General features: G+C 43.7%; 1 protein-coding gene across 2 annotated transcripts in view; it reads left to right on the top strand.

The window, feature by feature from the left end:
• Positions 1-407: 407 nt before the first annotated feature.
• The window catches only part of PTCHD4 (patched domain containing 4), a 94,060-nt gene continuing 80,645 nt past the window's right edge, over positions 408-13,822 (top strand). The window contains exon 1 of one of the 2 annotated variants that reach the window (XM_075148013.1): positions 408-833. In XM_075148013.1, coding sequence (XP_075004114.1) covers positions 408-833 — 426 coding nt within the window. Of the gene's footprint in view, positions 1,008-13,822 lie in introns of both variants that reach the window. The other variant, XM_075148012.1, reaches the window with a different exon arrangement.

Here is a 13,822-nt window from a genome sequence, read left to right as displayed (position 1 = left end):
GTGCCCGCCGCGGGGCTGCGCGGAGCGGCGGCGGGCGCGGAGCGGGCACTGCAGAGCCGGCAGCGCTCCCGGTGCAACGCCTGAGCCTCGTCGGCGAAAGGGGGGCACCCGGGCGGGAGGGGGGGGGGAAGGGGGGGCGATGCTAGTTGGCTGGGGGGGAGGGAGGAGAGAGGGGAAAAAAAAAAAGAGAAAGAGAAAAAAAAGCAAGGACCCCCCTCCTCCCTCCTCTGCCCGGTCCCTTCCACCCCCGACACACACACACACACACACGCGCGCTCACACACACCCCATTGATCAATATTTGGCTGTCTTGCTGCAACTTGCTGCAGTCTTTTAAAGGAGTAGTAGAGAGAGAGGGAGAGAGAAAGGGAAACTGTCAGGAAGGGGTAAGGAGCTACACATGTCACATGTGCTTTCTAAGACGGCCAGGAGCATCTGCAGGCTGGATCTGGTGGAGGATGCTGCGGCAGGTGATACACAGAGGGCTCCAGTCGTTTTTCTACAAGCTGGGTTTATTCGTGAGCAGGCATCCGGTGTTTTTCCTCACTGTGCCCGCAGTCCTGACCATCATCTTCGGCTTCAGCCTGCTCAACCGCTTCCAGCCTGACACTGACCTGGAGAGCCTGGTAGCCCCCAGCCACAGCCTGGCCAAGATCGAGAGGAGCTTAGCCAGCAGCCTTTTCTCCCTCGATCAATCCAAAAGCCAGCTGTATTCGGACTTGCACACCCCGGGGAGGTATGGCAGGGTGATTCTCCTCTCCAAACCCGGAGGCAATATTTTGCATCAGGCTGATGTGATCCTGCAGATCCACCGAGCCGTGCTGGAAATGAAGGTGAACTACAAAGGCTATAATTATACTTTTTCCCATCTGTGTGTGTTGAAAAATCAGGATAAGAAATGCGTGCTGGATGATATTATTTCAGTGCTAGAGGATCTGAGGCAGGCTGCCCTCTCCAATAAGACAACAGCCAGGGTGCAAGTGAGCTATCCCAACACTAAATTAAAGGTATGCTCTTACTGCATGCTTTTGCCAATTAAAGAGGCAGCACTTCATTTCTTGTCCTAAACAGCAAAGAGAAATATAATCATATCTCTCTCTCTCTATCTAAATGTGTATGATCTGGGCTTTCCTCGGGAAGCAGCTGAAACCGGTGCCTTGCTATTGTTCTGTACGAGGAGGAGGGTGGGGGGACTGGACGCTAACGCACCAGGAGAAGCAGGGAGTGGAGAACAGCCTCGGGACCGGGAGACCTTGCAATGCCTTGAAGGGTTAATACACCGGGGAAAAGGGACAGGAGGTCGGTGGGGTGTTGAGAGCTGGGGTTTCACTATCACCTTTTCCAGCCCCACTGCCATGCTGGGATAATTTATCTTTAATATGGCCAGAAAAGGCTTTCCTCAAATGCAGAGTGAGCTCCTGTATCTCCCTGCCTCTGCGAGTGCCGTAGGAGCAGCAGGAGGTTTGGGCCAGAAGCGATTTCAGGTGTCCTGCCTTCTTTTTCTTTACCTGCATGCAAAGAAGGGGAAGGGAGGTGGAATTTTTTCTCTCGGTGTGAAAATAATTAACTCTGCCGCTGATGGATGGGCTGGAGTTTTGGGACGGATCCCATCAGCTAGAGGTTTCCAACAAAGATGAAACAAGGTAAAAGGTGAAAGAAGTTTCAGTCCTTCCAATCAAAAGAATAAACAATTCGGCACGAATGATCTCAGGAATATTTCCCCAGCACACAAGCACCCATCCGCTTTCCCTCGCATCTGGAGCAATCCGGTTCACCAGGACTAACCTGCTATGAGGAAATAAGGTGCAAAGTTTGCAGGTGGCTGCTGAAAGAAGTTTCTGCGAATTACAGTATATCTGCATGCTCCCCCAGGCATTGCACCAGAGGCAGGATTTACTTAACAGAGTGTAACAAACTCCCTAGCACACTAGTTACTCATGGCTCAGGTCATAGGGAAGAGGATATGGTCCTTCTCGTAAACCAGAGAGGCTCTTTGGGGTTATCTGTCCCCCTTTTTTCAAAGAGTTCCTCAGGGATGAGGGAGGTAGTGGTCTTGCAAGTACTGGCCAGATCCTAAAGTTATCATTTGTTTCTTACTGTTCATTTACCAGGAAAAAAAGCAAAGCCAGTCCCTGTCCCAAAAACTGAAGCAGAGACATAGATTGATTTTATTGGTATTTTTACTTCAGTAAAAGGGCCAGGGGGGGCAGTTGGGATTTGGTCCCGTTGCTCTAGATGTTACAGTAATTGTTTTGTGCAGAGTTGTGGCTGTTGGTGTTGAGTGTGTGGAAATGAAAAGGTGTCCTTGCTGCTGCTGGAAAGTCCTGAGTGCAAGGAGTGCTCAGAAGCACGAATTATTCCTGATTAAATACCCCTGAACAAATTTTATCTTTTAGTTTGCTGTGAAGACAACCCTGCTATTGCAGAATTAAAGTGCTTTCTTTCCATTTTGCTTATTTTTAAAGTCAAGATTAAGCTAGTTCAGTGGAGAACACTGATAATCTGGACTAACATAATTTTAAACCAGCTTTATACAGAAATAGTGATTCTACTCTCTCAATCCAGATTAATTTTCTTCTGTAGAGAAACCTTAACTGAGCTTGGAAAACTAGGATGGGGTCACTTGCAACATGTTTTTTTACTAGGAGAGTGCATCCTTTTTTAAAGATAAAAGCAAAGGAAAAAACAACCTGGTCTGGTTTAGAGATTTATTGGAATAAGTGATCGGTAGATAATTCACACAGAGAAAGGTTTTCCCAAAGCACAGATATCTGACTCTGAGCACTGCTGAATACCAGTCCGGCACCTCCAACCCCCCAAGTAGTTGTTGTGTATCATCTTCTGGATGAAGGAATAAATGCCCTTAAGAATCCAGGTTTAAAGCTGGACAGGGCAGGCAGCTTTCTACCCACTTCTCAGTGAAGGGAGGTAAAGCCACCAAAATCTGTGACTGCACTTTACAGACAAGCTAACGATTACAATCCATTTCTGCGGATAAGGAGAATCCCTGGTGTTACTGAGAAAGAGAAACACACTTTGCCACAGTTTTTCTTTTCCTGGTACGGTAAGGACTCTGTTGTGGGACTGCGGTCAGCCCTGAACCTGGACTGGCCTTCAGCTATGGTGTGTCTTCAAAAAATCACCTCCTCTGGTCTCTTTGGCTCCAGCTGCTAGGAATAAATTACTACTTTATATAGATTAATTCACTAGGTGAGCCCCCTCTCTGTCATCTCTGTTGTCCCATCTACTAAGCTACGGGGTTAGGAAGTTGTGGGCAAACATCTCTTGCTCTCCTTCAAGCCATGGCCAAAATATTGATTTAATCTAGGCTCCCAGGCTATTTACTGACCTCCGCATCTCTGAGCAAAGACTGTAGAAACCCAGGCCTGTGTTGCTTGTTTTGGGGTGTCTGGATGCATTTAACCAGAACTACCTGGGAGGCTACACTGCTAGGGTAGATCAGTCTCTGGATGTTCAGCAAAAGGCTGTAGTTATAGGTTTTTTATTTCTTCTTACCTGAGTCGTGACATGAAGGAGCGGTTGTGGCTAGACTTCATGGGAATGCAAACAAGAGGGTCACATCTGGCTGCCCTTATTCAGTGTGGACCAGTGTTCATCACACTCACCGGTCCATGTCCTTGGGACTGTTCTCAGCTAAACTTCCCTGCATCATAAGGACCCACCAGGATCTTCTAGGTTGCCTCACTTTCTCAAAGGACACGTTGCTTTGTTAATGCTTGGTTAGATTTTGCTCTGTCTTGTTCTTTTAATAACGGCTTCAGATCGAATAAAATTCTTCTAAGAACAATAGGGTGGGTTTACAAACCGCGAAGGTGTCCCAGATGTGTTTAGTCTGCAGCTGACATGGGTCAAATGTCAACCTGTACTGGTTTGGGAACCACAATGACATGTTGAGTTGTTCCAACTGCTCTCCTGCTCCATCTGGGAGCTGCAAAAACATCTTGTAGTTTTTTCTTCCCCTCAAGTCTTGTGAGCAACTCTCACTTTGTCCCTCTTCTAGTCTCCTGCTGGAGCCCAAATTGATTCGAGTCTCCCAGGTGAGGCTGGCTGAAGGCTGGCTGTGGGTGAGCTCTTGCCAGGTCTTTCACGGGAACTTTTTGGGAGCCGTATGAGCAGGTTTCAGCAAACTGCTCTGGTTTTGAAACAGTTGTTATTGGGCTGTAAAATCTAATGAAACTGCTTGGCTTTTCCTAAGAAAATCTGGCTGTGAAGGGTAATGATTGTTTATTCCTTACTTGCTGTAGTGTTGGAAGAGCTTATAGCCTTGGATACATCTATCTTCACTGCCCCTCTGTAAGTCGGGAAGTCTTGGTCTTTCCACGTGCCAGAGGAAGAGCAGAGAGATGGCATTTACAGCCAGAGTGCAGACTGCAGTGTGGTTTCAAATGCCTGAGATGGGTTTAAAATCCACTCTGGCAACACAGGGGTCATTGTAAGTTATTTTACTCTTCTGAAAGGCCAGGTGACCCAGGCTGTACGAAAATGCCAGCTCCCATTGCTTTGGGGACACTTTCTACCCCCTTCACAGTTATTGCTATGCTACGCTGCAGTCTGCAGCCCAGCCAGAGAGTGACTTGCCCAAGGTCATGCAGATAGACCATGGCAGAGCAGGAAAACAAAGCTGGATGTGTGCAGTCTTGATGAAGACTTTTGAGATACGTCCTGGAGCAAGATTGCTCATGCTTTCCCCAGCCCAGGACAAAAAAACAACGTTCCTGTGCTTGGGGTCTAGATTGTGCCCTAACCACATAGACTGGGCAAGTCTACACTCAGCACTGACCCTCGGACATCAAACTGTTAAATCACAAGTTTTAACGAATCCCGGCATCATTTTTGTCAATTAAGACTTCCAGAATAGTGCCTGGGCATGGCTTGGGAGTTAGCATGGGAAAGGGTCCATTCCTGGTTGGTATATCAACTCCATTTTGGGGATAACAGTCTGTATCTGCTTGGATATGTTGTGCCCCTGCCCCCAGGGCCAGAGTATGGTCTGAGGCACATTTTATTTATTGGTATAGACAGAATTATTGATTACATGGGGATTACTTCTTGTGTACTATCAGATATGAGGAAGGAGATTGGTTTATGACCCTGATTTGCCAATAACTCCAGCAAATTTGCTGTTCTTATCAGGAAAAAAGAAAAAAAAATCACTACAAAGAAAGAGAATGATTTCTGAACAGAGTCCTTACCTGGAGGGGAAAAAAAAAAAGCATGAAAGCATTTTTCAGGTATTTCACCTTTACTGTTTCTTTTCATGTTTATTTGCTAGTTTGTCTGAGAAAATATAATAACTTAGAACTTATCTCTCTGAGATCACAACGAATATGACAACTGCTGGTTAAAAGGAGCCTTTGTAAGCAGATTGGTTTTTGTAATACTGCCTTTAATTAATTAATTATCAGTCATTTATGAACACTAGGCTAAACAGCAGCAAATAAAACAGACATCTCTATTACCACATTTGTGATAAGCACACCAACTGGATATTAAATCCTTTATTGCTTAAGTAGAAAAGTTACTTGCATTCACTTAAGATCTTGAAACCTGTAATTGCAGACTTGCTACTGGCCAGATTCTCAGTTTTTCTCACGCCGACAGCTCTACTTTTAAATAAGCCTTGCTCCGTTTGCATTCGTGGAGTCTTTCCCACTGCTCTAAGATTAATTCCTCCTTACATGACCCTGAGGCACCGACCACCTCCATGGGACAGAGAGGATACAAAACCAGAGCCCGCCTACATCAGAGCACGCGTCTGCCTATCAATAATATCCACAAACTGTTTATTCCTCCAGTAAAGCTGGTCCAAATATAAGATTACTCTGACTCCAAGGACCAGATGCTTCCTCGGAGGCAACGTGGCTTTGTAGCCATTTGTGATACCACCTGTCCCAACCCAAGCCTGTGGCTCAGGATCCTGTGAAGTGCTCTGTGGCTGGCAAAAGTTGCTAAGTTAAAGCAAAATAATAAAACATGAGCAGGGAGAGGATCAGAAGAGGAAGGCTGGAGGCTGCAGATAGTTTTCATCTCAGCCTCTCGGATCAGGATTGGGCAGACTGAGCTCAGAGTAGCTGCTCAGGAGCATGAAAGGAACCTGATAATGTTTGAAGGCAAGTAGCCTCTTCTGGCTCACAGGCTGGGAAAACTTATTTGGGGGGGGGGCGGGGGGGAAAAGTCTGTCTTGTTCTTCTCCTGTGTCTGGCAGGACTAGGAAGGGTTCCTCACCCACCTCACCTGGAGGGGCTGGCAGAGCTGGTGTCTGCAGAGGATTAGCTGTGCCCTTATTGGGAGATGTCCCTGCAGCTATCAGCTCTTGAGAACATGATCAGACAGCCTACCTGCTCCGCGTGGGCAAGAAATGAAGCATTTCCTTGCATTTTTAGGAAAATTCTCCATTCCTTCCTCTGCTCAGTATTAGGAATAATCTCTTTCTTGTCTCTGCTAGACCAGGCGTTAGGACAACACTCTTGACTAAAGGAAGGCCAGACTATGAGCCCTGACTGCACCAGGGACATGAAACCAGGTTAACCTGTACCAGGACAAGCTGTCCCAACATAAACAAACAGCAGAAAGACAGCAGAAACCTATCAAAGCAAGGATGGGGTTTAGGATGCTCTTTTTGCATTGCCATTCTTCAGTTATGAACTTAACGTTCTTTATCAGTCTCTAGGGTAAATTCCACCTTCACCCCAGCAGGGCTGTAGACAGCAGGTTCATTGGGTGTGGGGCTCATTCCTTCCCATCAAGCAGCTGAGAGGACTGGCCACATCAAAGACTGCAAAGAAAATATTCTCCATTGACCTCTCAGATGACCTTGGTCAGCTGCTTCATGTCTTTCCCTCCCAGCTTATTCCACTCTTCAGTTTTGTCAGCACTTGCTGGGAGACATGGCCTTTTATGCAGTGCCAGGCCTTCTGGAGACCTCGCCGTGATGTGAATAATAATAAAGAAGCAATTGGAAGATCGTTTGGGTAGAGAGAAAAGGAAGATGCAATTGCAAGCCCCTTCAGTTAGTAATGACTGCTCATCGCTGTGGATCAGGGATGGATGTCAACCACTTGCCAAAGGTAGAAGGTCCAGTAGCACTTTGCCATCTTCCTACAATAGCTACCCTCTGTGGACAGAAAAAAAAATTATTTCCTTTACTAAATATTCAGTTAACTCTTGGCAGTGTTTCTACGCTGACATAACATCTTCTAATTTCAGCCATCTCTATACCTTTCCAAAATGTCTTTCAAGCCCCTTACTGTAGTGGCTATGTGAGCTGTTGGAGGGCTCTGAACTTCTCCCTCTGAATTTACTACGGATGGGTATTCTTGCTACCTGTAACAAGAATTAAAACAAATTCAGATACCACCACGCTAGCAAGGCAAGAGAATACAATTGATGAGCCTTAGTAAAGAAGATGTGTCATCTTCCCAACCAGAGAAAGATGCTTTAATGGAGAGGAGAGGAGATGTTTAAACCAACATTAACTGATTAAATATATGTTCTGTAGTAGAAGTGTGAGGAACTTTGTAAGGAGAAAATTAGATTAATAAATATGTCAAAAAAAGTTCTTAAATTATTTAATGTCCTTTATGTATATGTGGGTATGCATGTTACATATGTATCTTTCTTAGCTGGTAAACAATGATGTAGGTAAGGTTGTGCTAGACATTTTGAAAATAGGAATCTAAGAACAAAACCTGTATTAAACCTTTTCAACCATTAAGAGATAAAAGAGCCCTATGCAGAGCTCTGCACAGTTGTTATTACAGAAGTCATGGTGAAAAAACCTGCTGACTGGTTTTCCGAGAGGAGTGAATTCAGTTATTAAAATAATCATCTTGCATTTCTAGAGAAAGCCTTTAATTGATGCAGACCCCACATCCATTGCACACTCCTAGAGCAAACAGTGAGACATGCTGTGCATGGCTGGGACTCGAGCTGAAAAGCAGCTTTAAATACAGATGAAAAAAAGTCTTCAACGACGTAGGAAAGCAGGTGCTGCGTGTGGTGGAAAAGAGAGGGGAAGACAACGGGAGGCAGAAAGGGCAAGTTATAGTGTCTTTTATACGTCTGTTGCTCACTATTAGTCCTGTTCTCTGTTTTCCTACCTACCAAGGAGCAAGATGCTCATGTGGAGAATAGATAGTAAAGGAAGTTCTTGGTAGCGGGACTGCAAAGGGAGAGAACAGTGACAGAGCTCCTGAGCATTGCAGAGATGATCACAGGCAGTGGCACATGTCATTGCCCTAGCCCTGGATTCACCGGGTGTGAATTAGCTTCACTTTTACACTGGTTAGGCCATTTGGGAGCAGGAGCTTTGGGTGAAGTACTTGGAGATCTTTGATGACACTAGAAGTGTGATCTGATGGCAGCGGGAGGATTTCCAGCTAAAAAGAATTACTGTGGAACTGGCACAAGGGCAAACTGGGAATAATTTGTTGGTGGGCAGCTCTGGTATGGCAAAGAGATTTTTCTGCAGCTTTTTTTTCTCCTTTACCCCTCTCACATGTTGGTGGGTAATTCCTGCACGATGCCAGTTCTGCACGCCCAGCAGCGGCTCTGCGAGACGTCGGACAGCCCTCCCACAGCCGTGGGTCGGCCAGATCAGCTTTTCTGCCTGATTCTGCATTCTGGCACCAAACGTGCCCTCCCCAGTCCACTCTCGCTAGTAAACTGGTACCGCAGCCAGGAAGCTGCTGGGGGGACTGCAGGTTGTGAGACCAGCATGTCACTACCTGGCTAATTGCAGAAAGGTTTTGGTCTGATAATGATTTATAACTAAGATGGAAAAATTCTGTCGGCACCACAGGTGTATAATGTTTCCTCAATACATACGATGGCAACTGTTTCAGCATCTCCCAGAATAATTCTTCTTTAAAAATACCAATTGCACAAGCCCCAAGGCTGCTTGTCTGCTCTGAGGGCATATGAGAAGGCAAAGGGCAGTCTTGCCTACCTGTCCCATGCCTTTGAAGGCGATGCCACATTGCAGAAACTTTAAGAGTAATGCAGCCCACCTACCTAGGGTATGCAACTTGGGATTAAGAATCGAGCTCCTAATGGGCCAGTCCACCACAATTAATTTCCTTGTGCAGTCGATGGGAGACCTGGGAGATGCCATTGAATACCTCCACAGGGAACCCCAAACACCTAACGTGTATCCTCTAGCAATACATAGGGAACATAAATATCACCTATAGGACCGGTTCAGTGGGCACCTAAAACTTGTGCCCAAGTTAGGTACCTAAGCAAGACAGAAAAGTTGCCCTTGCGAAAGACAGGGTCTGGCTTTTCTTACACCTGGCATAATTGTTACCACCAGCGTTACAGAACTGTTGTCAGTCTGATGGGGAGGTGTTATTGTTACCACATACGTGGTCTACTTTTGCACAGTCAACAGCTTCGTAATGGGTGCTACGATTCAGAAGTGGCTGTGGAGTGTTTTGCTGCTTCTGTGCTAAATCACTCATTTACCTGTGCTAAATCACACGTTACCTGTGCTGCATGTAGGGCAGGCCCATAAAATTTCAGCTGAATCTTCTTCTATCAGAAGTTACAGTACTCTTGAAATCAAAAGTGTCTGTGAAACAATGTCTACCTTGCCCTTAATTTTGTCTTGGAGGAAGAAAAGAGAAGGGCAGGTCCCCATAGTTTCATCTTGATATGTCCCCAACAAAATGCTTCTATTTTTTTTGTGTTGAAATGGTTCTTTCAAAGTATTATTTCAAAATCCTTTCCAAAATATTTTGCATTCACATTATATTGTAGATTAGAAAATAAAGGAAAAAAAAAGTTACTTTAAAAGGAAATGTTTTCCCATGTTCAGACTTTGGGGAAGGAGAGGTCACTCTGCTTTGAAAATCACAGAGAAATGAAGTCACCCCACCAGCTCCGCCTGGCAGGATCCCTGCGTGGCTGAGGACACAGCCCGGTCCCCGTGGACATGAATGTATCCCCCAACAGGGTGCTTTGGCTTTTTTAATGCCATTTTTCACTGGAGACCAAGGCACTGTATTGATGGGCCAAGTGATCCTCGCTTCCAGTTTCCGGAGCAGGTTTAGTTTGTAAAACAATTTGCAGTTCGTTAAGAAGAAAGATGCTGTTAGCAGTGCTTCATTATGCAATGCAATCTCTTGTTTGACGGGGCCTGTGACTTAAATATAAATCACTTTTTCCCTAACCATTTTCCAGGATAGTTTCTTAGAATAGATTTTGATTCATTAACTAAACACTTTAACAAATTCAATGCTGAGCAGGTGCAACATGGAAATATTCGTGTGCATTTTTCTCCTTAAAATCCACACTTCAGTTTGTGCATGTTCTTGACTCCTGTCCTACTGAGTGAGGTTTTATTCACAGATAAGTATAAAACATCCTCCAACAGAGATTGCACCACACAGACTTTTGGATCCAAATGACAAACCCACTTCTCTTCAGGAGTGGCTGGGAGGTGTGGTAATAAATGCTCTACCAGTGGTGTTTCTTTGTTAACTAATATTAATTTTCCTGTCTATAACTGATTTTCTGTCTGCACATAAAAAACACTGGTCACCCAGTTGATGCACAACAGATTTATCATTGTAAATTGCATAGAAAGTTGGGACACCGGCAAAGAAACATGAACATTTCTGAACATTTACAAATGTCTCTCGAATCCTTTCTTTCCCCAGGCTTCAAGATTAGCACAAGTATTAGCCTTTAGGTATATACCCAAAAATAAATTTCACAAGCTTGACAAGCTTAAGAGCTCCCCTGCTCTCATAAAGTATTTCATGATGTTTCATTTTTGAGAAGAATTTAATTTAAAGAAAAGGGTTTTTTTCCTCCTAAAAGAATAAAGCTTGTATCCTTACAACTTTTACCATCTCCTTGCCTCTAGTATAAGATTTTGGAGGTGGGAGAAAGAGGACATCCTTGAAGGGAAAAAATGTGTTATATAAATGCCAAATACTGTAATTGCATATGTTCAGTGGTCTTTTCATCAGGATATTCACCTCAAAAGGAAAGTTAAAGTAGGTAATTTGTCACTACTTAACAGATCTGAACAACGCTCCTTTAGGAACGATTCTGATGCTTTTTTTTGTGGAAAACCCAATTACTCTTTGAAGTAGCAAAAATGACAAGGAAAAATAAAGGCAGAATAGGACATTTTTTCACTTCCTTTCGAGTAGCTAAATAAAAGATAACCAGGGTAGAGAATAGCCCAGAACGAAACTCAAAGAAACTCAAGTGCATCCTGAAATAATAGGACCAGTTTGAGCTGGGTCTTTCCTATAGCCTTTTCAATGAGGATACATGGACGGAAAGGACAACCCTTCATATGCTGCTTTGTGAAGGAGCAGTTTGGAGGGTCAGATGGTGATTTGGGTGCAGGACCACGTATTCAAGAATTCATATTCTGCTGCAACTCAGATCTTCCTCATTTTCCCATCATAAAGGAATGCTGTGGTGCAGCTGGAGAAATCCAGTCAAAGAGCTGTTGGAGTTTTATGAGCAATCTCAGGCCTCTTCCATGTAACATCAAGAGGTCAAAGATGTAAAAGGTTTATAAGGTCAGTCTAGCCCATTCCCTGGTCTGTGCAGGATTATGAGGGAATCCTAACAGAAAAATTAATTCAGATTAATTAATTCAGATTCAGGGAAATCAGTCACGTGGGTTGAAAACTGGCTGAAAGATTATAAATGAAGAATCATGATAAATGATAATGCAACAAGTTTATGGAAGGTATCTTGCAGGGTTATCTGGAGAATTTGTGTTAGGTCTGGTCCCATTTAACATGTCTATTAATTATTAGGAAGTGGAATTGAATTGCACAGGAATGAAATTCATAGATAATATTAAACAAGGAGGGGATGTCAGCAGCAGCTGAATCAGTGAATTTACACAGAGAGAAAAGGAGCAGTTGGAGACCCGAACAGAAAATAAAACAATTTTCTGAAGAGTTTTGGTTGCATTCTGGTCTCCAAAGGGCAATCTAGGGTCCTCCCTTGAAACAGATTCCTGTGAGCTGAGTTTTGCAAATATCAAACTGAAGATGCAGTGCTTAAATGATAGGACCAAGGTCAAAGACAAAGTTGATGTTAAAGTTGGGATTTTGCAATCCCCACGGAAAGGGCACTTAGTTTTACTTCTGACTCTGACACTGCTTTGCAAGTATGGACATTTCACTACTTGGTGTTGTCCTTCATCCTTCACCTTCTTGGAGATCAAGTTCTGCAGGACAAAGACAGGTCCATATGTTGAGTTTGAACAGTGCTTTGGAGGTTGTAGATGATGTGTTAAATAATCAGTGAAACCTTGATAGATTGTTGCTTTGCCTTGGTCCTTTTGTTATCTTTCTAGAATGAAATCAGTCGTCTTCTGCAGTTTTGTGCCAACTGTGTGGATTTTGGATGGGCCAACTCTGAAGTTGTTTTGCCATGTTGTCCATCATCTGCTTGTTCCTCAGCACTTCAAATTTGAATAGCCTCATACCCCTAATGTCACAAATTGGCTCCATTTTGTCCCTGTTGAATTCTGTCATTCATTAATTATATTCTGGTTGTGCCAGGGAAAAATTCTCGTAGCAGACAGTCTTAAAACTCAGTTGAGCAGGACAGTTAAAAAATACTCAGCTGGATCATTTCTACTATTTTTTGTCCAACTTGAGTGTGATTGCAGACCAAGTCTTTAGGAACAGGTTGGTGATGTTTGTGAAATGGATTGTAGAGTCAGGCCATTTCTTTTCTTCTTGACAAACGTCCACAACATCAGGCCATTTGGTACAGGGGATGGTACCTGGTCTTGTCTGCAGAGTCAGGCTGTGGCCCTGCCCTGCCACTGAGGGTCCATGATGTAGCAGTTTGTGGATGCTCATATAGAGAGTCACGATGGGAAAACCCGTCCCAAAGATGGGACGTATTTCTTCTAATTCAAGCTCTTTTATGTTTGGCATCTAGTCTAAGCTGGGCCCATGTGCAATCAGAGGAGAGAAGGATGAATCTCCAGAAGCAATGCATTTCACTTTTTCTAAACAACTACATTAGGTGGGGATGAATTCGCCCTTCAGAGATCTCATAGATCAGAGAAAGAATGTTCAGATTATGCATTTACCTTTCAGCTGGCTAAAATTAGGTGAGCTGAATCCCACCATATTTTCATTTCAAATCACAAAAAAAAAAAAATTCCATGAAATTTTCATAAGCATGGGAATATGCTAAACTTTGAGATCTTTATAGCAAAGACTTATGTCAGGTGAAGTGTTTCTGAATGACCTAGGGTATAATCTACATTTACACTGACATGAGAAAAAACTTCCTACAATAATTTCATGGGGAAAATCAAAGCTTTTTCTCAGCCCATTGCAGCTTTGTCTCACACCAGATCTCTGACAGAGTTTTGAAAAACTCTTTTTGGAAAATATTATTAGACAGTTGCAAAAGAACTAAAATACATTAATCTGAATAAGGAATTAGCTTCCACTGAAGGAACCAGAATTAAATGCCATCCTCCTGCAAAATAGATTGCCAGATATTGGCAGTTTATTGCAGCAGGGAGACTGAGATTTTGCAGAGTACTCAGAAGACAAATGCTGGGGTTCTATCATCTGGAAGTGCTTTACCATCTGATTACTCTTTGGCTTACTTTATCAGAATTTTTCCCTAAATATTAGTTTGAAATCCAAAGGTGGCTAGATACCACAAGGTCCCACCATCTGCAGCACTTTTGTTTTAAAATTAAAAAGTCCAATCTTTCCTGTTCTGCCAGAACCAAAACCTTTCCAAATAGGTTATACTAATATAAATTGAAAAACCACTTTGCACTCCAGGG

Source organism: Calonectris borealis, chromosome 3 (genome assembly GCF_964195595.1).
Source record: "Calonectris borealis chromosome 3, bCalBor7.hap1.2, whole genome shotgun sequence".
Classification (NCBI taxonomy): Eukaryota; Metazoa; Chordata; class Aves; order Procellariiformes; family Procellariidae; genus Calonectris; species Calonectris borealis.
The sequence above is the reverse complement of the archived record's forward strand: the minus strand, read 5'-3'. Positions and strand labels throughout refer to the sequence as shown.